The 25,224-nt window shown below is 42.7% G+C and overlaps 1 protein-coding gene across 1 annotated transcript; it reads right to left on the reverse strand.

Annotated features, from left to right (window-relative positions):
• Positions 1-1,649: 1,649 nt before the first annotated feature.
• On the reverse strand, positions 1,650-24,538 carry mybbp1a (MYB binding protein (P160) 1a). Its single transcript, XM_049592215.1, has 27 exons — positions 24,294-24,538; positions 22,894-22,989; positions 20,848-20,931; positions 20,681-20,755; positions 20,379-20,486; positions 19,993-20,183; positions 19,568-19,735; positions 19,173-19,290; positions 18,069-18,358; positions 17,881-17,991; positions 17,669-17,794; positions 16,888-17,085; positions 16,476-16,584; positions 15,898-15,991; positions 14,720-14,883; positions 14,212-14,331; positions 13,557-13,730; positions 12,515-12,688; positions 12,157-12,314; positions 11,092-11,226; positions 8,745-8,835; positions 7,877-8,008; positions 7,710-7,778; positions 7,503-7,616; positions 4,714-4,815; positions 4,484-4,608; positions 1,650-2,290 (listed from the first exon to the last, which is right to left on the reverse strand). The coding sequence occupies exons 1-27, from the start codon at positions 24,468-24,470 to the stop codon at positions 1,930-1,932; spliced, it is 3,864 nt and encodes a 1,287-aa protein (XP_049448172.1). The 5' UTR covers positions 24,471-24,538; the 3' UTR covers positions 1,650-1,929.
• Positions 24,539-25,224: the final 686 nt, after the last annotated feature.

Consider the following 25,224-nt stretch of genomic DNA (forward strand, 5'->3'; position numbering starts at 1 on the left):
TGCTCACCACAAGTTCACCACATCAGTTTAAAAGTCATATATCAGAAGCCCGTTTTACACAGTGATCATGCAACAGAGCCGCTACAAAGTCCCTTCATTTCACCGCATTTGCAGTTTTACGCATAACCAAACAACGGCCGCATCATTCCGCTCCAGGGTGCAATTTTAGACGGCATGCCGGCATTGTGAAATCAACAGAGGTGTGACATGTAAAACAGCAACATTTGCCTCTAGAGTGACATATAATATATGTGTCAGCAGCGCTTTATAAACAATAACAATGGAATTAACATGACAATAACAATCATTTACTGTCTCTGTTATATCGCGGGTGATCTCCACCTCTGCTCGGAGGGTAAGAAGCTCCTGGACCTCATTGTTTTCCCAATAAGTGGACATTTTTGGCCGCTGTTCTTCTTCTTGAACAGCGCTATCAGCTACGTCTCCGTTTTATATTGCACAGTGAGGCAACATAACGGTGCAATACTCCTGCCCTGAACAGGCAGTGTAAAAGGGGCTAGTGTCGGTCATGTCTCGATGGCAGCCCAAGATATGCAACAACTCTAAAGAGATTTCATGTTCTGAGTTTCAGGTGATCATTTTAAACCAAACCATTATCTTTCCCTAACCCTAACCAGACCTTAACCACAGTGTTGTCACACCATAAAACAGCAAAACAAAAATATTTTGAAGCAGCTAGGGTTACCGTCTAGCCACTTCCACGAGCTTTGTGCAATTGTTTCCGCTGCCACCCATAAGACACTTGTTGAACATTTAATTTTATGTGCCCAGCTCTTTAAACCCAGCTGGCCAATGATGTCATTAGACAACTGTATTTGAAGTTGGGTTGTGACATCCGGTGACCGAAATGCAATGTCAGGATAACATCTGATGCCAGGATCAATTTGACATAGGATACAGTCAACAGATGAGGCTGATATGTTGGTTTAAGTTATGTTGTTAAGTAACCCAAAATGCTACGTCTTCCAAATGCCTCAGTCTGACATCATCTTGATGTAAAAAAACAACATTTAGTCGTAACGTATGGGGAACAATACCCAACATACAAAAAATGTCATATTTAAAAGACATTTAAAGTATTGTCAACCTGATTTTCATACCAACCAAAATTTAACATCGATCCTACTAAAGTATGAAAGAAGTCAAAATGCTAATGAAACCTAAATGGAGCACAATTATTATCATCAATGACTGCAGTTGGTTTTTTGGTCTGCGTAAGGCCAACTGACATTTTACAGTTTGATGGATTTGTAGATTTTATGGTCATATGAATATTTTTCCTTGTTATTTTGTGTTAAGTTAGTAAAAAGCTGAGCTGTATATTTTACCTGTTTACTCTGCAGCTGGTGAAAACTTCTTTACAAACATACGTCAAGTTTAAAGTGAATCCAGGTTAGATTTTTTAACAAAAAGAGAGCTTTCCTGAGAATTTGGGTGTTTTGGCACCCTGGGGATTGATTCTGGCATTTTTAGACAGAATATATTTACATTTTGAAGACTTAAAGAGGCAGGTTAAAAAGGAAACCCTGACTGTAACAGCAGACTAATCAACCTTATCAAAATTAACAATGGAGACTATAATATTCAATGAAAAAACAAATGGTCTGAATAAAAAAATGACAGAACTGTTGTTGTTGTGATAGAGTTGTAATGGATTTACAGGATGAGAAATGAATTTATTGTTGGAGACATTTTTTCTAACAGCATTCACACATTAGAAAAATAATCCATCTTAATTCACATAGCACACATCTTAAGTTTTCAGTGTGTTTAATCATATCTGATATGGAAATGTTGATATTTTCACATCGTCCAAACTGAACTGGGAACCAGGTAAGTCGAAAAATTGAACAGACGAAAACACGGCCTCATTAAAAAGGAAATGAACATTAAACATTAGTGTCCACTTTACATTTGCCCTCCTCCCTCTTTCTTCTGCTTCTGTTTCTTCTTCTTCTTCTTCTTGGCTGCCTTGCTGTCAGACTGTGTCTTGCTCTTCTTGGCTGGGCTGGGCTGAGAAGCCGAGGCGCCGTCGGCCGGTCGTTTCTGTTTTGTTTTCTTGTCATGTTTCTTTTTGGCTTGTCCTTTGTCTGCTCCCGCTTTGTCTTTGGAGGTCGAGTTGTCCGCCGCTGCCGCTGCTGCTGGCTCCAACACAGGCTTGTTGCGCTTTTTACGCTTCTTTGTTTCTGGCAGAAAACCTTTCTTTTTCTTGGGAACTTGCTGTTGGCCGTCCTCCTTTTCAGGCTTCATCTTTTCGACTTTGGGTTTCCTAAAATGTAATAAAATGCTTTTAATCAAACTAATTTGTTTCAGAGAACACTGTTTGAGAGAACACTAAAGCCAACAATTTATATGGAGCTGTGTTTATTAGTTAAATAATTTTTTGTAACAGTTAATGATGAACTGAATTGTAAAATATATAACATAATGGTGGAGAAAATCGCAACTGTACAATGAGGACACACTGGTGCTGCTAGTTGAGATATATTAAAAACTTTACACTGCTGCTACAAATTGAGGAAGCAGTGATTTAACGTGCACTGAAGTCACTGGTTTACACTCAACTCTCTGCAGAAATCTGATTTCCTAAACACCTCTGAAGCAAGAAACCTGGTTTAGGTTATCAGGGATTAGAGAAACCTGATTTTCCCTGCTAGATTTCTCCTGGAGAACATCAATCTCTTGGCCACATTAACATGTAACTGGGTGTCTAACTGGCTTTTGTATATGCACATGACAGTATGGCTGTGACAGCAGAGCACACAGAGATGCATCCTTGTATCTAAAATAATCCAATTCAAAGTCTAACTGAGGCTTAGTCCTCATGAACAAGGGTACATTTGAAAACAGCTTTTTCAATGCATTTTGGCCTCTCATCCACACAAACTGTGTTTTAGGTCATTGAAAATAGATCTTTTGTAAAACTCCATCCAGGGAAAGATTTTATGAAACTGTTTTCAGTGTTGACACTCAAACAGGGACTTTCTTGGAGAGCTGGTCTCTGCTTGGTGAGGCATCACAAATGAGGCAACATTTTATGCACTGGTGGACATGACTGAAACAGTGCTATTCCAACTTTGTTAACAGGACTTTTTATATGTTTACACATAAATGTACAGCCAAACCGACCTATGTGAGTCAAAGCTCACATAAAATACTGAGCCTGAGCCCAACCAAGCCCGACCCCTCCTAAAAGCACTAGTCGGCTTCTAACGCTTGGGACACACTGGCTGTGTTGCGGCACAAGCCACGCCTGTCTCCAGTGGTAAATGAACCAGCTCGGTGGATCAGCGACTCTCCTCACTGTATTTCCAGGCCAGAGGAAGGACAGAGAGTCCGGCTCAGAGCCTGGCTGCTCCCTCTCTTTCTGTCCCTGCCTGCAGGGTGAGAAGTAGAGGGAGCTGCTGTCTGCTGCTGATAAAGCAGTTAAGGAGCTACCAGGCTACAGCCAAAGAAAGGGGAGATGATATCAATCATTCAATTAATATATAATGTACAATATATGTTGGATTTAAATTTTTTAATATAATTTTTTTACATGAATTTTACATTTTAAATTTAAAATTTAATATACATTTTAAATTTCACTTTAAATTTTGTTTTATTTATGTATTTATTTATTTTCTAATTCTAAAAAAAAAAAAAAAAAAAAATCCACAGCCCAGGCCCTACCCAACCCGGCCAATCAGCACACATTTTCAGGCCAAACCCGGTCCGACCTCTTGGGCTTTTCGAGACCCGCTGGACTCAGGCTGAGATTGAGAACTCTAAACAGAGGCGCCATAAGTTGAATCTGGCTATCACTTTAACCCACCCGAACCCGGCCCAATCTTTTGGGCTTTTCAGGACCTGTCGAGTTGGACTAAGATTGAGGACTCTAAACAGAGGCGTCAGAAGGCGCTACAAAGGTAATGTAATATCTTGTTTTAGGCCTCTGAATGGCCGATGTCCTCTTCGTCTTTGCATGGGTTTAGGGGGTTGGCATGCTTTTGACAGCACTTCAGCTGTGTTTATACACGACTTGTGTGACAGGAAATAGGAATCATTTATCTGTAATACAAGTTAAGACAGACCGAAAGTCTGGACACTGTGATTTATGCCAGAAATGTGATTTAATGCACGGATGTTTCCTTTATAAGTCACTGTGTGCAGACTTCTCAGTTTGTCTTATGTACTGTTTTTGAAGTTCCGCCCCCATGCATGACATTCAATAAAAGAAGAGGAGCGTTGAGGATGTATCTTTACAGTCATGTTCACTAATTCAGGTCAATATAAGTGAGTCATGGTACCAACATTATGTGTGGGACGAGGGAAGGAAATCTGATTACTGACCTTGTGCATGTGTCTGAGGATTTTACAGAAACCTGATTATTACCTGCATAACCTGATTCCTCCCACTAATCTTGTTTCTGCGCACGCAAACACACACTCCACATCTAGAGCTCACACCACAGTGACTCACATGACTCCAAAGTGTTTCATCACGGCCCAGTAGGTGTCCTCTAGCTTGCCCGTCTTCTTGAAAGCAATGACGCCGGTCAGAGACTGCAGAGCCTTCTGAAGGGGCTCCAGGTCCACTGACAGTTTCTACACAGTGCAGGCGGCAGAAAGCAGAGATATGAGTCTGGACTGAAACCACAGCAACACATTCCCTCCCATGACTTCATCCTCACACTCGCAGCCTACACCTACCTGCTGCTGAACGTGCTTGACCAGGAACTGACAGAGCTCCAGGCTTTTCAACACCTTCTCCTTCACCACTTTGCTCTCAGTTTGACCGACCTGCTGGAGACTCTGAGAGGAGATGACACTGAGGTTAGAGGGTAGCCAGCTTGACTTCATCATCAGCTGATCCAGTCACTGCCAACAACATCTGATATGACAGATATGATATTAATCATGTATTTACTGGCCAAGTGATGACTTTGTCTTTGACCCCAGAAAAGGACATAGAAATAGTTTTATTAAGATGACATTTAGACATTTTCGGCAGCTGGTGATGCCTCACTGTCAGTCTTCCCATTTAGCATTTATAAGCAGTACAAACATTTAAAGGAATACTGATATTTTGTATATCAGTTATTCATCCTGTGTAAAGCAGCTCAAAAACGAGGACTGACGTTACATCTTATAAGCAACTTTTTATAAGGAAAGTTTTGGCACCTGGAGTTAAAAACTCTACAGAGGAGTTTGCTGTTTGTTTGGCAGGTCGGTTTTTGTCGACACAGAGGTGATGTGGTTTGGCGAAGAATTGCTGAAGCATGTAATTATGTATGTGTTTACCCTCAGCTGTCCTGTGGACGCACAGAGGTCAGCAAGAGGCTCTAATCATCATTTATCACAGCACCATGCAATTTCATAAACCCTCTACAACATTATAATTAAAATTTGCAGAAGCCTAAAGGATGATGATGTGTGATTGTCTCTGCTAACAGTGAAGAACTGATGAGTAGTTAAAACCTCATGTTATTTTACACATAGAAAAATGACTTTTAATCTGTTCAGAGGTTTACAGAGTTTTTAAATTTAAAAAGAGAGGACAGGCACTAGGGTTGTGCCAATGGGCGATCCGATCGCCCATCGGCGATAGAAGGGTTGTTTCACGATGTCTTTTTTAAATGACGATGCAATCGCGAGATGTGGGGGGAGACAGCGCGTGTGTGGAGCATGCTGACGAGATCGAGGCTGAACGAGGCTGAGTGAGAGGAGACAGAGGGAGACTGCTTAGTGAGAGAGCGGAGGGCGGGGGGGGGGGGGATCAACGCCTCCGCCCGCTCGACACAAGCATACTCGGGCGTACTATAAGCGGAGCGGACTCCGCAAGGAATATCTGCAGTCATTCGGGCTTTCATAGTCAAGCGCACTTCCGCGTTGTAGTTTCCTGTAAAAATGTCTGTGAAAATCCCCGCGATGTGAAAAATACATGCCGAGCAGTCACTGGTGCGTGGAGCGGAGTCTGCGCGGTTGTAAAATCTGAGCTTTGCGCGCACAGGGCTTGCGGACGTCCGCTTTGAGTCCGCATGGACCTCCGCGGAATCCATTCCGTGTATGTTCCGCCCAAGTATGTTCAGGCCTTAACGCGCGGAGTGGTGAACAAACCAAACAACACAATGTCAGGAGAAATTGAAAAGATATGCCGTCTATGTAAAGTCAACTTACTAATTAAGGAGCCATTACATGTTCAAGAGTTTTATAAAGCTGCTCAAATGCCAAACGGAGGCTATAAGTGAACGTTTTCAGCACCCCCCGGTGATGACATCGTTCATCTGCGATTTCACTAGATGGCGATAGGACGATAGGATATGGACAAGATCGCCCAACTCTAACAGGCACTGAGTCGGTCTTCGGTTAGGTCTTACAAATCAACGTCCAATATTCACTCTCCTTTTAGCTCCGTTTTTGGTCTCCACCAGCTCTTGAGAAAAAGTCAGCTCTTTAGCTATGTTCAGGAGCAAGTTGCCAACTTTGTTTATCAGTTGTTTGGTGCTGGACAGGGAGTGTTCAACTTCTGACTTTTTAAGCACCCAGAGGTCAAGCCAAAGGTTTTTTAGATGTGTCAAAGTTAACATGTTAATACTGAGTTAAGGCAAATTCCTTTTAACGCCACCAATGTTTCTGATGCGTGATTAACGCACTTGCATTCTGTAATTATGACCCTTGGCCCACCCAGTAGTTTGGTAAATCAGGAAGCGATGCAGCCAAAGGTTGAGGATGGCGAGCAGAAACAAACCTCTGTGAGGAAAGACATCTTTTCAAAGCCCAGCAAAATGATTCTCTCCACTAAAACAAAGTTATTTGCATTTATTGTCGATGTGTGTAAGTTACCACTGGAGTACGTCGAGCTGCTTAAAAAATGGGGTGTTTAGTGATCCTTACGAAGGGTAAAGACACTACATTGTGTTAGGGTTACTAAAAAATGTTACATTCAGGTCAATATGCTCATCTGTTGTTGCTTGTTGGGCTTGAGTTTGCCATGTTGCAAGGAGCATGCTCAGTGTTAAAGGATTACTTCAGCCCCTAAATATTTATTTATTTATCAATTACTCACCCCTGGTTACGTTGACTTTGTGAGGAAAACTGTGCTTTTCCTGCATGCCTCCATGGTGAATAAAGAATCCAAAAGTGGAGAACACTATCGATGAATTCAAGTCATAGGGTCCATATCAAAACATCTGTTTACAAACTCTCTCACAATTTGTTAGTCAGTATAATCCAAGTCTCATTTATCCAATCGTACGCTCAGGACTGGCCCAGGCCCAGGAGATGCTGGTCTACAGTACTGAGCATACAACTGGGTAAAAGAGACTTGGGTTATACTGCATGAGGTGTGTGATATAGTTTTGCTGTTGGTAAACTGCTACAACTTCAATTCACCAAGAATTTAACGTAACATGGGGTGATCACTTGTTTGGAGGGCAGGAAGTGTTCCTTTAACCTTGAGATGTACCCCAGGACTGTGATGTAGAGCTGCGTTGACCCACCTCCACCAGCTGACCTGAGACCTTCGCACAGAGCTCCGTCCACGGAGCGCCGCTCAGCAGCAGCCGAACCTCCCTGCTCTGCATCCCCCGCAACACCAACACACACGCCTGACCCTGAACACACACAAAACAATTTCCATCAACAGGAAGTCCAACGTACACATGAAGTAAACAAACAGAGCTGAGATGGAGGAGGTTCATCTTTACCTGCTGGTGTACTCTGACCCCAGATGTGATGTGTTGCACGGCTGGGTCCAACAGCCTCACACACAAAACCTGGAAATAACACACAAGCTGCGTTAGTTACTGCCAGCGGAGACGTGACTTCTGTCTCCACGGTGACCTGAGCTAACTTCATGTGATGCTGTACTCACGGGGAATCTGGTGAACAAGTCTGTGAACATCTGAGCGGTCAGAGGGCTCTTCCTCCTGCCCATGAAGGAGCTCAGAGCCTCAGAGAAGATGGCGGAGACTCGGTCTACATCCACGTTACCCATAAACCTCAGCTGCACAAAAACACACCATGAAAGAGCAAATACACAACATCAGGAATTTTCTTTCTGACAGCTGTGAATGCAAATTTTGACAAGTCTTAAATTAGTATACCTCAATAACTATTCAAAGGATAACCATGAAATTTTGTGCCACATTTATGTTCTCCAGCCTATAAAATCTACTGACTTTGGTGAAACACTGACTTTTCCTCTAGCACCACCATGAGGCCTCGATCACACAGAAAGCGTTTTAGCAGCTGGAGGCGGCTTTTTGTAATTGTTTTTAATGACAATGAAGCTTTTTGCTTGCTGTTTTTGTGTTATCTAACAATCATTTTTCTAAATTTTGTTGTGTATTTTCTCGTTTGGTCTGTAAAAGTCACATCCCAATTTCTCTGAGCACAAGATGTCTACAAATATCTTGTTTCATCTGACCGAGTCCAAAATCTAGAGATATTCAGTTTAGGAGGCTGGAACTAAAAAAAATAGCTGAAATGATATATTGCTTATCAAAATAAACCAGAAATATGTGTGTGAAAAAGACGCTCTGGCTAAAAAAAAAACAGGGGGCTGAGTTATCCAGGACTGACCCACTTCCTGACCCAGTAATACAGGAACAGACCTGGAATTTTTCTGGTGCAAAGCTGGACTGGAGTAACAACTATTGTGCAGTTTTCTAAACAGAGCAGCACCCCCGAGTGAAATCACGAGTTCAGTGAATTAAGGCAGGTGACAAATAAAAACATACTTCATTTGCTACAGCTCCGTCGGCTGTCTGCTCGTCTTTGGCCTCAGCAGGTGGAGTTCCTCGCAGTACTTTCACCACGTACAGAGCCGCACTGCAAGGACAGGTCAACATCAGCAAAATACAAAACATTAGAGGCACAAATTACGTTTGGGGGCTCTGATATTCTATCGTTCATCTTGGAAACAGACTGCCATGTCAATGCACATTATTGTTGTTTGGGTACAGTCAGAAGTCTGACAGGACTACTCCATATTTCTGAATGCTCTTTCCTGCTTTTAGGTTGTCAAAAGTCCTCTTTACAAACACTTAAGTATAAAGGAGTTTGTTTTGTACATGGAGAACAAAACCCGATATAATGGTTTAACCAGACTGAGCTAAAAGAGACAAAGATCCCCCTGAGCAACAGATCAGTAAGAGGAGAAGAAATCATCAATCATTGGTAAAATAATTGGAAATCTTAGTGCCAAAATGTGTGCAGATTTAAACAAGAACAGGCACCTATTTTTTCTTAGCACTGTTGGAATATCAGACAGTTGGCCCCTTTCAGTCTAACCACTGAATGGACTGCAGAGGGTCGAAAGAAAAAAGGCTTCCCAAAATATTTAGAGCCCAGTTGAGGTCCAATAATGAATTGAGGGTCACTGGAAAACAAATTCAAAATCAAAGTTCCAACAGTATTCTCCCATGTCATGCAACAGAAGCTCCGTTTACACGGCCTCTTCGAGGTGGGAATTTCACGCTGTTACGCCGCTTTGCCGTTCTCTATAAAAGGTACAATTGTAGAATGAGGGACAGAGTTGTCTCGCCTTTAAGGAAGCATCAGAGATAGTAACAGCGCCAAAACACAATGGGACAGCCAGCAGGACAGGATCATGGGTGGCACAGGTGTGACAATTTGACTTGACAATTTGTGTTAGTGTGCAACCCAACACGGGAGATTTAAAAAGTAGCTGACAGCAGTTAGCAGCTAACTCAAATAATAAGAACAGCAACCAAAAATGTCCCCAAATTGGGAAAACAATGAGATCCAGGAGCTCCTTACCCTCCGAGCAGAGGACAAGATCAGCCGCTATATAAAAGAGACGGTAACTGTTTGTTATTGTTTATAAAGCTTTGCCGATGCACATGTTAGATGTCACACTAGAAGCGAACACTGTCGTGTTACATGCCATGCCTGTCACGCCTCTTTCAATTCCACGATGCTGTAATGCTGTCTAAAATCACACGCTGAAGTGTGACGATGCTGCTGTCGTTTGGTTCTGTGTAAAAATGCAAAGGAGGCGTAAAGAAGGGACTTCGTAGCGGCCACATAGCGCCATCTCTGTGTACAAAGGTCTCTTGGGACATCGACTGAATGGAAGTTTGAATTGTTCAATTCTTCTTTTGGGGCTGAAACTATTTCAAATCCAAATAACACATTTGGTGTCTGAATTACTATGTTTTTATCTTTGTGAAAATATAAAATATTGACAGAAAGAGAAACATCATTATAACAGTTGATTCCAAACTCTTGAACGGTACTGGAGATGTCTCAGAATCACCGAAAGTCTGAACTACATATTATCTCAAATATGTGTAAGAACATTTTCAAACTACTATACAGCTTTCAACCACATCTCGCAATCATATTTTTCATCCCTTATCCTATAACTCTACATGCTATAGTACTGAAACTGTCAGTCATGTTATGCGTCATACCCTCTGTTTGTTCTGCTTTAATATGAATCCCATTTTCTCTCTTTGTATCAGTGACCTATTTTTCCCCCCACATGGCACCAACGAAGACTCTTCTTTAGCCACACATTCACAAATGTTCTTAAATAAATCATGTTTTTATGTTGTATCCCAATTCTGAAGTGCCAGCAGATCTTGTGTTACTAAGGATTCCTGTAGCAGTTCCTGTTTTGATTTTTAATGACCTCTGCTCACTGTGTATTGTGCTGTCAGGAAGAAAATGGTCGCTGTACGGTGGAAACCACCACATTCGTTGTCTGAAAGGCAATGGTTACTAACTTTTCTGGGTATTATTCAACATTATTCAATGTCAACAGCTCGGATAAATGGGGCTGAAGAGAACAAAGTGAACATGTAACTCACAGCAGCAAAAGCAGTGAAGATCCTTGTGTGTCCAACTGTAATTTAATTATAATGCGCACTGTTGAATCTCATATTTTATGTACCTCTTGAACCTTTCTGAGTGTTATGTATCTGTAGTCCTGTCGGTCATTAGGTGGGAGTTATGGGAGGAGGGAGGGAAGGGAAGGGGTTGTACATTTCTTTGATTGCACTTTGTTCTGCCAAGAAAGACGGGAATAAAAATTTGATCACAAAAAACAGTGAGTTGTACCTGAAGTAGTAGAGGCAGACTGAGGAGTCGGACAGTTTCTGGGATTTAGTCATCAGTTTGTCCAGCAGGTCATGGAGCTCCTCCTGTCGGTCCCCGACGGTCCTGCAGTAAACCTTTGACCTGCACAGCTGGTTCCTGGAAAATCACACAAACAGGCCACGTTAAGAAAGAATAAGTAAATGCCTACATATCATCCAAGCTGAGCCTGACAGCAGCAAATCTTATTGGAAGATCTGTGTCAAGTTTAGCTCCATTTCTTGGGCTGTGTGTTGTTGGCTGTTAAAATTTCACAGCTAAGTATCACAGAGGAACCACATGTCAATAAACTGCTCCTTTTAAATAAAACAAATATATTCTATTAGTGTTAAAATTTTGTTTTATTTATACTGAAAAAAAAGAAAAAAATTAAACTCAACCCTTTTGTTTTTGCTCTCATTTTTCACAGGTTTAAGTTAAAGATCCAAGACTTTTTTATGCTCAATACATACATTTCTCTCAAATTGTGGTCCCAAATTTGCTAAAATCCTTGTTAGTTAGCACTTCCTCTTTTCCAAGATCCATCTGACAGGTGTGGCATATCAAAATGCTTTTTTATTGATTAAAAAGTATATAAGCACACAGGTTGACCTGTCATCATAGTTTCCTGTGAGTTTCACCAATCATAGCAGTCCCCTGCATGACAGATATGCGCAAGACACATATCTCACATTTGTCATAAAAAAAAGAAAAAGACTGCTGAAGACCATGCAAGGTAATTCCCTGATGTTCTGAACAAAAGCCGGGGTTAAATGTTTTGCACCACGTGCAACACTGTGGTGGAACACAAACGACAACGATTCTACTGCAAAACATCTCAAGAGAATGGCTGAGACACGTGGACAACAAGCAAGACAAATCACCATGACAGAGGCTGGTGCATTCATATCTACTGCACGTGCTGAAAAAACAACAACACACTCACACACACACACAAAAAACAAAAAAAAGGACGGAGACATCAAACATTAAAACAGTGACAGACACAGATGTTGTGAAGCAGCTCAGTGCACCGTCGATGCGAGTTACCTGAAGATGTCTGCAGCTCGCCGGAGGAAGTCCTGCTCCTGCTGATTGCTGTCGGAGCTCATTCCTCTGTCGATGATGGTGAGCAGAGGCTCCACCAAACCCAGAACAAGAGGACTGCCAGCCTGCCGGGCCACGAACACCTCCACCAGGTCCAACACCTACAGCAAGACAAACAAGACAGGGAGACAGCTTTAAGTTTTATAGAAGGTTTTTTTTTTTTCCACTTTGATGGAGCGAAGCTCTCAGTTTCCACCTGTGTCTAGTCTCTGTGCTAATCTAAGGTCGGCCAAACACGTCCTGGAGCTGCACTGTGCACACAGCTGTTATAAGTGTTGACATCAGACTGAGGAGGACGTACCTTGATCTTAAAGTCTCGGACCAGCGCCTTCTCTTTCTGTATTTTTGTCTTCTCATCCTTCTTGGCTTGGTTCTTCTTCTTCTGCTCTGAGAACAGTGCCGCCAGGCCCTTATCCAGCTCCATCATGGCGTCATCATCCAGGTCTTCATCGCTGCTGCCGTCCTCTTCTGTGGCCTGAATGCACAGCACAACAGAGGACACAACGTGAACTGGGATCTGACACACGTGTTGCTCTGTTTCTCATCTGAAGCGTCTCACAAGACAAGAGCATTGTTTAATGAATCAGGCAGAAGGGCAGCTCGATTATAACTGTAATCACAATTATAATATATGAATTCTTGAGTTATGGTGAAAACCTGATTTGTGAGCTCACAGTGACCTTTGACCACCACATTCTTATTAGTTCATTTTTTAAGTCCACGGGGAAATTCGAACCAAAACTGAGGAAACTCCCTCAAGGCCTAAATATATTTTTGGGGGCATTTTGCCTTTATTTGATAGGACAGCAACAGCATGAAGGGAGGAGAGAGGGGGAATGGCATGCAGCAAAGGGCCAGGGGTTGGAATCCAGCCTGTGGGCGCTGTAGCAGAACCACAGCCTTTGTACATAGGTGCCTGCTCTACCAGGTGAGCTAGTGGGCCCCCCCTCAAGGCCCTCTTGAGCTATTACACTCACGAAAATGAGTTGAATGCAAGGTCACAATGACTTTGACCTTCGACCACCAAATTCTAATCAGTTTATTGTTGAGTCCAAGTGGACGTTTGTGTCAAATCTAAATAATCTGACCAATATATCGGTTGGGCTCCAGTTACACTGACAATAAAATGTATAAAAGCAGAGGTGCAGTCGACGGTACTCTACTCGAGTCGTGACGTGCTGCTCTGAAACATCAAATACAAGCTGAAGACTTGGAAACTAAAGGGAGACTGTACTAGAAACATCTGCTGCGTTTATAACTGTGCTAAGCTACAGAGCTGCCTCAGCTACACTGTGACTGATGTGGAAAATCACACCAAACGAACACCACGTCTGAAAACCCACCAGAGCGTTCTGCTGCTTCAGGACCTTCATCAGCTCCAAACGGAAATTTTGGTCCACCTCTCCCTGCTCCATCTCCTCCTCTTCCCCTGACTCCTCCTCCTCTGACTCCTCTTCCTCCATCGCTTCGTCACCTTCATCCTCATCAGAGTCATCATCTGATCCATCAGATTCCTCCTGGAAGAGCCAAACCCACGTTTCAGGACAACAAACATATTTCTTCTAAAGCAGCACAAAAATCAAACTGTAACAGTGAAGACATGTTTATTAAGAGGAATGAATAAAAGCAGGGTTCCCAAATATGTTCATGGAGTAGTTTAAAAACTTTTCAATGACTTTTCAAGGACTCATAATATTATTTTTTAAAACATATCAGATTCAAACTCTATTCAAACGAATGCAGGGAGAAAATGGAATAATGTACGTGTTCGTACAGAAAACATTATCACATATCGACGCATATTCGAGCTACGCTACATCGTGTTAGAGTACGTGACAGGTTGTCCATGGAAGATTACTGTAACAGTTTCATTACACAACGAAATTTCATGACATAACTTTCAATAACCTTCACTAGTTTCATGACTTTTCCAGGGTTTCCATGTTACTGATAATAAAAGAAATTACTGTTGCTGTATACTCTGTAAGAAGATCTGACCTCCATCTCCTCATCGTCGTCCTCGTCATCTTCCTCATTAGGTTTCTTCTTCTGGGTTTTGTTGTCGTCGGTGACGACCACAGCAGCGTCCTCCTCGTCATCCTTCTCTGGGTCCAGGACCTACACAGGGCCCAAAAGTCCCATCACTACAACCACTTACAGAGCTTCCAGTGAATACACGGGACCTAAGTGACTCTGAAAACAATGAGAGATCACTCATTTATTTTATTTGGGCAGGCAGCCGACAAGACATTTGTCTGTCCATCCATTTTCTGATGGTGATCTGGTCGTCATGGCAGCAGGATAACAGCCTGTTTATATAAAAAACCTGTGTACGACAAACACTTTACAAACTCTGAACGCACAACTGAGCTTGGCTGAAAGCTCTGGAAAAACAAAGTTACTGGACTTTGTGATTGTCCCACTTATGTTTAAGTGTAATAATCCTCCACTTAAACAGACAATGACAGGTGCTGAATTTGACTTTGACCTTGTACGTGTTACTTACATCTAAGATGGCGGTGAGGGCCGCTGCAGTAACGTGAGGGCAGATGGTGGAGAAGACCGTTTTGCAGACCTGTCTGATGTGTCGGCTCGGCTGGGACAGCAGGGACAACAAGATGTCCACCATCACCTCCACCCACTCGGGCTCCTCCTCCTGCTGCTCTGTGGCTGCACCAAGGAGAAAAGCACACTTTAGTTTTAATTCTTTTTTTTTTTTTGGCCCACTTTGGGGCAGCAGAACAAGCTGATATTGTAATTCCTGTCTTTTAAACAATAAGGTTACAACCAAGCGGGAACCTCTGGGGCTGAAAATTGAAGCTGACACAGAGGTGCCAAAAACTGTGTTTTAAGTTCATCAGAGTTAATTGTAGCATTTTGGTTGCTTAAAAGTCTTCAGCATTTGGTTGTATGGACGGTAAAAATGCCAAACTTAGGCTTCGAAATGGGAATCAACAAACCAATGCGTGACGTCACTGTGACTGTTGTTGGTTGTCATACCTGAGACTCCATTTGCTGAATTACTAATGTCTTTTTTTAAAACCAGTGTCCTTTAAATTTGACATTTTTTGCTTCTTGTAAACAACTGACTGACTGTTCTCAGGGTTTTTTACATCACCAGGCAACTGCAAAATATCAAAATGTCTGAAGCATGAAACATGAAAGCCCAGAGTGACATGACTGATTAATGTTTTCTCTGAACACATAGAGACATCCAGTTTGGACTGGTCTCATCTCTCCAGTGACCACACTGACAGCTGATATAAATCTCAACTAAAGAAGGGTCTCGTATCTGCAGCAGTTAGTGGAGGTGTCACGCTCGTCTCTTCTGCAAACCCACTCCTGTACAGTGCAACAGTCAGATGTGAAGGGATGATGGAGGCAGCTAACCTGACGCGCCAGATGGTTTGTTACACAAAACCATCTGAGAAGTCGTCATCAGAAAATATTTGAAAAAGGGCGAGGACCTACTAAAAATACTTGGCAGGTGATTGTATGAATCATCTGTCTGTCACCATCTTTAACGGGCCAGTCAGAAGAACGAAAACATCTAGAAAAGCCTTCAGTGCTGTTCTGTCCCTGATTGACACAAACGCATGACGCCTGACGAGGTGGATTCTCGCATGATGTTGTGACATTGTGAGAATCAAGCTGCTGTCGTCAACACTGTGTATGAGACCTCACCTTGTTTCTTCTTCTTCTTCTTGGCCTTCTTCTCCTGAGCCTTGTCCACGCAGCTCTGCAGGTCCTTCATGATGTCCAGCAGCTCTTCAGGGGCCTTCAGGACAAAGGTTTTGTGTCAGCAGATTAGTGTTTGTTGATTGGAAATTAAACTACAACACCAAATTAAAGGGAGAGTTTGGTACGTATCCATAGTTAGCACACTCCCAGTTTGGAGAAGCAGGCAGGAGAACCACCACTGAAGCTAAGCAATCAAGTAATTGTGATTTGAGGTTATATTGCCCCAACATTTTTACACTGATGTTATCAGTACGTTCTGTTAGTTTTAGATTTTAACAACTTCTAACAGATTTTTTTTAGGTGGCTAAAATAAGTTTTACTGCAGTCCATCGTTTGACTTCCACATTAAACTCCAGCCTGCTTCTCCAAACTGGGGGCGTGCCGACCACCATGTACTGTGTGTAACACACTGACTCTGGATAAGCACCTCATACAAACCCACTTCAAAAAATCCAAACTGTCCCTTTAAGGCTGCAGTAATGTCAGTACTGCTGCTTCACAGCTCTGGCGGTATTCTGTACCTTAAAGAGGTGCATGCCGACCAACAGGAAGAGCTGCTGGAAGGCGTTGCTCTCTGCAGTCGCGCCTTTCTTTGCTTTCTTCTTCAGGTTTGCCACCGACTCCAGCATGCTGGAGAAACACACATGTAGAGGCGGAGCTGTAAAACACGGCCCTACCTCACAGCACTTATTAAACAGACACACTGGTGTAGCAGTGGAGTGTCTCATTTGTTTAACGAGATGGTGAACAGAAAAATTAAGCTGCTGAGTTCAGTGTTATTTCATTATAGAAATGATAAACTACATGAAAAAGATCCTCGCTGTATTATCTGTCACTCCATCAGAAGTAAATGAATAATTAAGCTGTATGTTAATCTTGTCCTGCTCCTGTCAGTCACAGAGGCCACACTCTGAGGAGATCCTGTCGTCCTACCTGTCCCAGGCCTGTCTCTGCTCGGGGCTGAAGGGCTGGCTGCTCTGGACGTGTTTCGGCTGGTTAAGCAGGACTTTGGCGTACTGAACCAGGTGGTAGATCCACATGGTGCCATCGGCTGTGACGCCCTGTACACGCTTTTGGTTGCCTTCGGCCGAGTCCTCAGTCAGAGGCAGGTGGTGCATGGACAGGAGGAGTCTGGAGGGTGGACAGATGGAAAGTCAGTGGTTCAGATCACAATAGTAAAATGAGTCATTCCTCAGGGGGTTGTGACACTCAGAAAAATGTCTTAGCTGATCTACAGGTGTCTCTTTGACAATGTAAGTCTATAAGATTAAATCCTTTTGGGCCCCACAGCATCATGTGACAGACCCGGAAGTTGTAATTCAGCATTTTACCACTCAAAATATTGGCTTCAAAGCCCGACACTCTTCCTGGGGGCCTGGTCTTTGCATATCCCACATTTTCCAACTACATGGATGCAGATGGGTAGAGCAAACAGAAAACTAAGCTGCAGACGTGAGAATTTTAATTCACTGACCCCTGCAGTTTGGGAAAATAAAAGATCCAAACGTTTCCTCATCACAATTCCATGTCAGCTCGTGTCTGCGCAACCATCTGTTTCTTGGCCAGTTCTTTGTGACACCAGATAATAAACCCATCAGAAGCATTAGAAGCGTGACCGAACAAATGCTGAGAGGAGCAAACCACACTGGCTGTAAATGGTGGCTGATATTTAAGAGGCAGCTGAGAAAGAATAGCAGAGAAGCTCATCTCTCACCCAAAGAAAGAATTGACAAGCACTCCTCTGGTTTTCTCATCCAGTGGGGCAGAAAGCTTCCCCTTTGTCTCGGGGATGTCGTCCGAGGCCTTCTTGGCACTGAAGAACGCGTGGAAAAACACAAACCTGGAAAAAAAACAACACCAGCTGATGGCGCTCTCTTCAAACAAACACTGAGACCTTAACATGGCTCAGCTACAGGCAGGTCTCACCTGGCCACATCCATGATGAGATCCTCCTGCTTCTTCACTTGGTAGTTGTCAATGATCGAGGAGAGCCGAGAGACGATCCACTTCCTCAGACGGAATGTGGCGTTCTCCCCCCTGAGGAAGGAAAATCAGTTACATCCATCCACACACATCAACGTGCTGCTAAACAAACAGCAGGCGTGCACACTCACTGTTCTTTTCCTTCCTGACTGTCCTTCTGCTTGCGGGTGCTGAAATCCAGCAGCTTGTCCAGCTGAGGCTGCAGGAACATGTTCTTCAGCCACTCCACGTACTGCTGCAGAGCTGCAGGCTGCAGGTGTTGCACCACCCTCCACACCGACGGCACCACTGGGTAGCCCCTGTTAGTCAGCGAGGAGAAGCCCACCATCACTGCCAGCTGCCTGTCGGCGTCCTGACAGCCCTGCAGGAAGTCCGACACGTACGTCTCCATCTCTGGGGCCAGCTTGAAGCGGTCCTTTGTCTGAGAGAGAAAAATGATGCATGAAATTGTTTAGTTTGCTGTTTGTGTGCATGATCACTGGTTTAAACGGGTATAAAGACCAATCAGGGATGAGACATTAACCAATATAAACTAAAAATCTCTTTAGGTGGCAGCGGCACAGTGCTGCAGTGTTAGCATTGTTGTCTCACACCAAGAGGGTTCCTGGTTGGAAACCAATGTGGGGGGTTCAAACCTTGGGATGGACAAGCTCTTCTGTGTGGAATTACTGCCTCATGTGCCTCCACAAACCTGTCAGGTTGCACTTACAGTTTACATCTATGTCTGTGAAAACATGGATGCTTCATGGATGTTTAATGTGTGTTTTGAATCAACTAAACTTTACAGCACTTCACAGAAACCCCACCACCAACTAGTGTTTTGGAGGTGTAACTGCAGAGTGACATAGACACACCACCACACTAGTATAAATGCTCACAACGGCGTAGGCCACGTGCTTAGGCTCTGTACAGAACTGATGCACAAGTAACGGTCACAGTGTTGTTTAACCTTCGACCACCAAAATCTAATCAGTTCAGTCTTGACTCAAATTGGACGTTCGTGCCAAATTTGGAGAAATTCCCTCCAGGTGTTTTTGATATATCATGTTCACAAGAAAAAGATAGAGAACCTGAAAGCACAATGCCTCAGGGCCGTGGCTACCACCAGTGCAAAGGCAAAAAAAACAACAACATTGTTTGTATGTTAACTTGAGTTAACCAGAGCATATGCTAACACTGTTTGAGATGATGTCCTGTTGAAGAGTGTAACCTGTCGATTAGACCGAGTCACTGACCTGAGCAGACACCACGTGCTCCCCGTAGCGCGTCATCACCTCTCCAGACAGCACCTCCTTCAGCTGGGCCACAGACAGAAGAGGCAGGGCGCTGCCCAGCAGACGGAAACTCAGGTAACTGGACGCAAACAGGACGACACCAGGAGAACATGTTAGCAGAGTGTAGTTACCTAGATGATATCACATATAATTTACAGACGTGATTAATTAAAGGAAACACAGGCTGCAGTTTCGTGTGCAGCTGAGGTGAATATGAAAGCTGCAGACACTACAACAGCTGTAGGATTTAGGGCACGCTCAGCAGAAATGCCCTCAGCTATGACTGTCAGGATCAAAGTTCCTTAGCCCTTTGCTGCGCTCCCACTGTGCAGGCGATGCTCCCTGTGAGGACTCACTGAGCAGGCCCCGGTGGCTCCTTTAGCATGCCGTTGATGATGGCGTTACTCCAGAAGAGCTGGAAGCTGTCTTCCTTCAGTGAGAGCTTCAGGAGGTCCAGGACCACCGCTGGGAGGACACACTCCTTCTTCACCGACTGGGCCGCCATCTTTATCACCTCAGTCAACCTGCAAGACGACATCACAGGGTGCTTAGATTATCCACACAGCAGGTGTAGTGAGGGAAACTGGTGCATACTTAAACAAGCTGAAAGGGGGCATATCTCCACCTATCTTGGAGTAGTAAGACTTACTTGGGTCAATAAATGGATTCCCCTCCTGTGCTTGTGTACTGGGACAAGGACAGTAGTCCAATTGAATGGCCTAGTCAAGCTGTAACTGTAGCTCCACTTAACTGTGCCTGTAAAGGTACTGACTGTTCTTACTTGGGGATGTTGTTGGCGTTGATGATGGTCGACGATCCCAGCAGCTTCTTGAGTTTCTTGGGCTTGAGGGTTTGTGGGAAACGCTGCAGGGCGACCAGCAGCAGCTGCAGCTGCTCTGGAGTGCTGAAGGCTGATGCCAGGTCAGTTTGCAGGGCGCCAAGCAGGACCTCCTCGAACACCTCCTCTGGGATCTGACGGACCGCACACACACGTCAGTTTAAGAACAGAGTGAGTGGATGTGTATTTTAAGAGATGAAAGAATCAAACTACTAAAAGTGGAATTCAGGATTAAAGTAAAAGATAAAACTTAAACGCCTTGTGCATGATGCATATGTATGTATTATGGTTATAGTGATATGGCCGCTGTGTCATTATAAAGTTGTCACCTCGTTGAGGATGTCCATCATGGTCTTAGTGGGCAGGTCCTTCACATGTTGTCTGTGTTGGCCGAGGCTCTGAAGGAGCTGCACACATCCCAACACCACCTGGGGCTCCTGCAGAAACACAAGAGAGACCAACACCATGTTACACTACAGCTCACACACACAACAACCTTCACACACACATCACAGTGTGCAGCTGTAGATTCACTGATGTACACAACATGTACGTTTTGGTTCTGACATAATCACTATTTATCCTGCAAACACAAAAATCTGAGACGATGAATCGTGGTGAGAGCGCTTACTTTGGAGAGGCGGCCGGACTGCTGAAGGGCGAGGACGCCAAACAAGTTTCCAAACAAAGCATTTCTGAAAAGTTTCTGAAAAACAAAAAAGAGAGAAGACCTTGATGTTTTTAAAAAACCCATTCATGAAGCTTTTAGAGTCGACAGAGAAAACGTCAAACACTCACCTTTTTCACTGCCTGCAAATTGTGCTTTGCTTTGATTCTGTCTAGTGTACTCTGCAGGGAGACGTCTTCAAAGGCGCTTAAGACCTGAAGAACAAAAACTCATGTCATTTCCAGCACAGAGCTTTTATTTTGAAGTGCCATTTCCTGCTGTAGAGTGAGTGACTAACGGACAGTTACTTGACAGAGACAGCAAACTAGCTTAACAACATGGTCAAACACAAATCAAGTATGACGCTTAATGTATTAAACTGTGTGGACCTTGAACTACTGACTGAGGACAAATCTGGGCCTGTGGCTGGACCAGTTGGGAATCGCTGGTGTAATGAGCATGAGCCAGGAACGAGAACAACAGCATACACTAATGCCACCGAGCAGTCCTGTTCAGTTCAGTTCAGTACGCTTTTTTTCTGTTTCCACTGTGAAAAGTTGTGGATGGTACCAATAGAACCGTTCCTTACTGTCCCCATTTTTGGTCCCCCCTCTGTTGGGGTACCTAGCACACAGATCTAGTACTAAAAGGTGGAGCTGTGAACACTGCAGTCTGATTGGTCAGTAGAGGACGGTCACTCTGCTCAGGGATGAGTTGTGTCTGGTTTTGAGGCTCACGTAACCACTGTTCATACTGTGGAGAGTTTTATTAGTAAACTGTAACTATAAAATGAAAGGATGTTTTGCTGCCTCTCACAGCAGCTGGAGTCTGAGAAACAATAACTTAATTCACTGGGTCGACTGCCGGCAACTTTTAAGTTGGAATGTTAACTTGTAATGTTACTCAATGCATGAGTTGATGACGTGAATCCATCAGCACACCTTAAATTTCACTTTGACAACTTTGACCATCACTTTAGTTTCTACTGTCTTTCTTGGATGACAGACATTCTTAGTATTGAGTGGATCTTCAAGCATTTTAAAATATATATATATATATATGAATTTCGACTGGATTACGTAAACTGCATAAATTCTTATATTCACGTCACGGAGCGTTGTTCCTGTGGGCTGCAGCAACACTAAACCCCTGAGCTTGCCTGAGAAGGACTAAATGCACAAAGCTGCTATTTTTAAATATCCCATGGAGAGAGACTCTCACTGCAGCCTGTTATATTTTGTTCCGAAAATGTTGGCGTGCAGCCTCGTTCTGTGGATGATAAACCAGGTGCAGACGCGCAATCTATGAGGAAATACAGAGAGTGCTGGACGGAGCAGTGAGTGACAACAACCCATCCACGTGAAAGAGGACTGTTGGCGATGGAAACGTTAAACAGACCGAGGGTCTAGGTACCATGTCTGAAGGGTCACTTTTGGTTCCAAAGGTACTGTACTCAAAGTGTTTGGTGGAAACGGGGCTTAACTCACCAGTTTGTCCACATTTTGTTAGCACCATTTTGTCTTATTTAAACTTAGTAGTGCTGCATCACTTCACAGACAAATAGAAGCATCTGCTGCTTGCAATGATCCAACTCAGCGTGGGCGTTTAAAGTCCGCCAGAAACAACAGTTCCGGACCATCAGGACCAGTTGAACCAGCAGATGGTGGGACAATTTCCAGAGTGGGATTGTTGTTGATGAGGAGTGGAAGGAAAACTTTCACATGTCCAGAGCATCACTCGGATCTCTGAGTGAGCTCCTTTATCCTTTTATCAGCGGGGAGTAGGTGATGATGAGATCTCCAGTAGGTGTTTAAAAAAAGGTAATGTAGCCTGTACACTTTATCACCTACTGCACAATGAGGGGAGAATGCGGCAGACAGCTGACATCGGCAAGCATTTGGAGTCATTTTTGTGTTCTAGTGTGCAGAGATTCTTGAAAAATGAAATTTGTGTAGACAGAGACAGCAGATTTTTTTTTAAATAAAGGAGGAAAATATCAGTTTTTGAAAATATCTGTTTACATGTCACCAGGGCCTTAAACATGTCGCTGAAGTATCTATGAATGCTGACACTGAATAACCATGATACAGCCTGTTGGCCCGACTCTGTAGATGTTCTATGACGGTCACGACTCGCCACAACTCATCATACTGGTTTCAGTGGTCATCTTCACTCACCTGTCCCAGAGCCAGGCTGAATCCAGGTCTGGCAGCCTCTCGTGTGTGAGCCAGTCCGTCGACCAGCCTTTTAAAGGTGTACTCCAACTCATCTGCCTGCAGAGCACAGACAGCAACATTCATCATCAACACTCCATAACACAGATTTAATATAAATAACACGATTCAGATAGATTACAACATAACTTCCAACATACTGGACTCAAGTATGATTTTGAGCTACTCGAGTATGTCCTTGTTATTCTACTTTTCCACTGTCTACTCTGCATTTATCTCACAGCTGTAATTACAAATCATTTTACACACGTCTTATAATGAGCTTGTGAATTAAGATGCATTGTTATAGATTAAACTATCAAAAAGTAAATACGACAGTAAATATATTTGTACATGTCTATACTATATTACACTGATTATATAATAAGATATAAGATATATTATGAGCACACTTACTTTTTTACTTCAGGTATTAGGGTGACAATATTTCAGTGACAACACTCTAACCTACGTCTAACTTACATTAATGGTGTAGGGTTCCTATTTTTAAGTAAATAATAAAAATACTTCTTCCACCACTGATGATATTTACACTGTATGTACCACTAACAACCAGTGGTGAAATATATTTACTTACTATGTGTCATTCCTGTGTTAAGTACGGGTCAATGACTTAACTTGATGATCAAAATGCATGGCCTGATAAAAAATAACACTGTTTCTTAAATTTGACCGGATAGCTGACGCAAGGGACCCAATACTGTGGGCAAACTTTGAAACTGTACTCTCTGAAGTAATTATCAGAACCTTCATCTTGTCTGTGTTTAATCATTCATAGTTGTTTGACATCCAGACCTTGATGGCAATCAAACAGTTATAGAGGTTAAGCAAGTTGGTTTGTCATCAGGCTTAAACAAGACATACAGTTAAATGTTGTCAGCATAACGGTGATATAATATACCTGACAACTGGCTAATGATCTGACCCAGTGGAAGCATGTATAAAGCAAATACTACAGGATCTAAGACAGAGCCCTGAAGTGTGCCACAGGAAAGAGCAGCAGTATCAGACTTGAAAGGAACACATTAATGCCTCAATGTTTATAGTCCAATAATATAATATAAATTATTCTGAATTGGGGCATTCTGCACATTCAATACTTTTACTTTTAATACTTAAGGTTTATTTTGATGTTAATACTTTTATAGTTTTACTTAGGATTTTGAATGTAGGACTTTTATTTGTGACAGAGTACTTTTACACTGTGGTGTTACTATTTTTACTTATTAAAAGATCTGAGTACTTTTTGGGTCACTGCTGACATACACAGCTGTAACACTACTGTTCCCGTCTTAACTTAACCACGTTGTGCTCTCACACAGCCTCTCAGTCACTGTCCTCACCTTGTTGTTGGTTTTCAGGTACTGGATCAGGTCCTTCACCGCCTTCAGTCGGACCTCCTGATCCGGTTTGGCTAAGTCCCAAAAGAAGTCCAGGAAGACCCGGTTCTGTTGGAGGATCCCGGCCGGTCGGACCGGCTCCGGTGCTGTAACGGAGAGCTCCACCATCTCTACAGACATCTCCTCACACCAACACTGCTGCTGTACATGCTGCTGCTGCAGGAGGAAAACGTGCCTCTCATACTGCTTCCGGGTCAACACTTCCGCATTTTTTTTCTTCACCAAAAACTTTATTGGGAAGATATGTACAAATGTTTTTCACTGATTTGTAAATTAATTAAATGTATTCAGATTTTTTTTATTTGTGGAATTTGTGTATTTTTAGATCCGTTTTATATTTGTAAATTATTTTTTGGATTTTACTTTTTCATTTTTTGTTTATATATATATATATATATATATATATATATATAAAAATACATATAGATATTATGAAATGATTATGATAAATAATGGAAAATGTTCTCATACTTTACTGAGTAAAATTAAAAAATGCTAAAAAAGTCCTGAATTAAAACTGTTACTAAAATAGAAGTCCATATGTTTAATCAGCAAAATGAACTTACAGTATCAAAAGTACTCTGATAGATTTGTCTTCATATTATTTGTGTGAAATATTCATAGAAAATAAAAGTTCAATTTACACCAATGGCTGTAAATTGAACTTTTATTTTCTATGATTAATATATAAAAAAAATAAGAGCGGAGTAGGACCAGATAAGTTTTTGCTTTTTACCCCTTTTCAAACAAGAACAATATTTGAGTTGCCTATTTGCTGCTGAGGATTCCGTTTGTTTTTGTTTTTATTGTTTATGTTTTGTTTGTATTATAGTTTAACATGTTCAGTAAATTGACTAAAATGATTTATACTTAT

The sequence above is a fragment of the Epinephelus fuscoguttatus genome, linkage group LG12 (assembly GCF_011397635.1).
Source record: "Epinephelus fuscoguttatus linkage group LG12, E.fuscoguttatus.final_Chr_v1".
Classification (NCBI taxonomy): domain Eukaryota; kingdom Metazoa; phylum Chordata; class Actinopteri; order Perciformes; family Serranidae; genus Epinephelus; species Epinephelus fuscoguttatus.

Excerpts from the sequence above, each read along its gene's own strand:
- mybbp1a (XM_049592215.1), bottom strand. The coding sequence starts at position 24,470 with ATGTCTGTAGAGATGGTGGAGCTCTCCGTTACAGCACCGGAGCCGGTC. Across the intron at positions 17,086-17,668 it reads CTTGTCAATTCTTTCTTTGG|ACTCCTCCTGTCCATGCACC; the intron begins GTGAGAGATGAG and ends TCCACCCTCCAG. Across the intron at positions 11,227-12,156 it reads CGAGCTGCAGACATCTTCAG|GAACCAGCTGTGCAGGTCAA; the intron begins GTAACTCGCATC and ends GTGATTTTCCAG.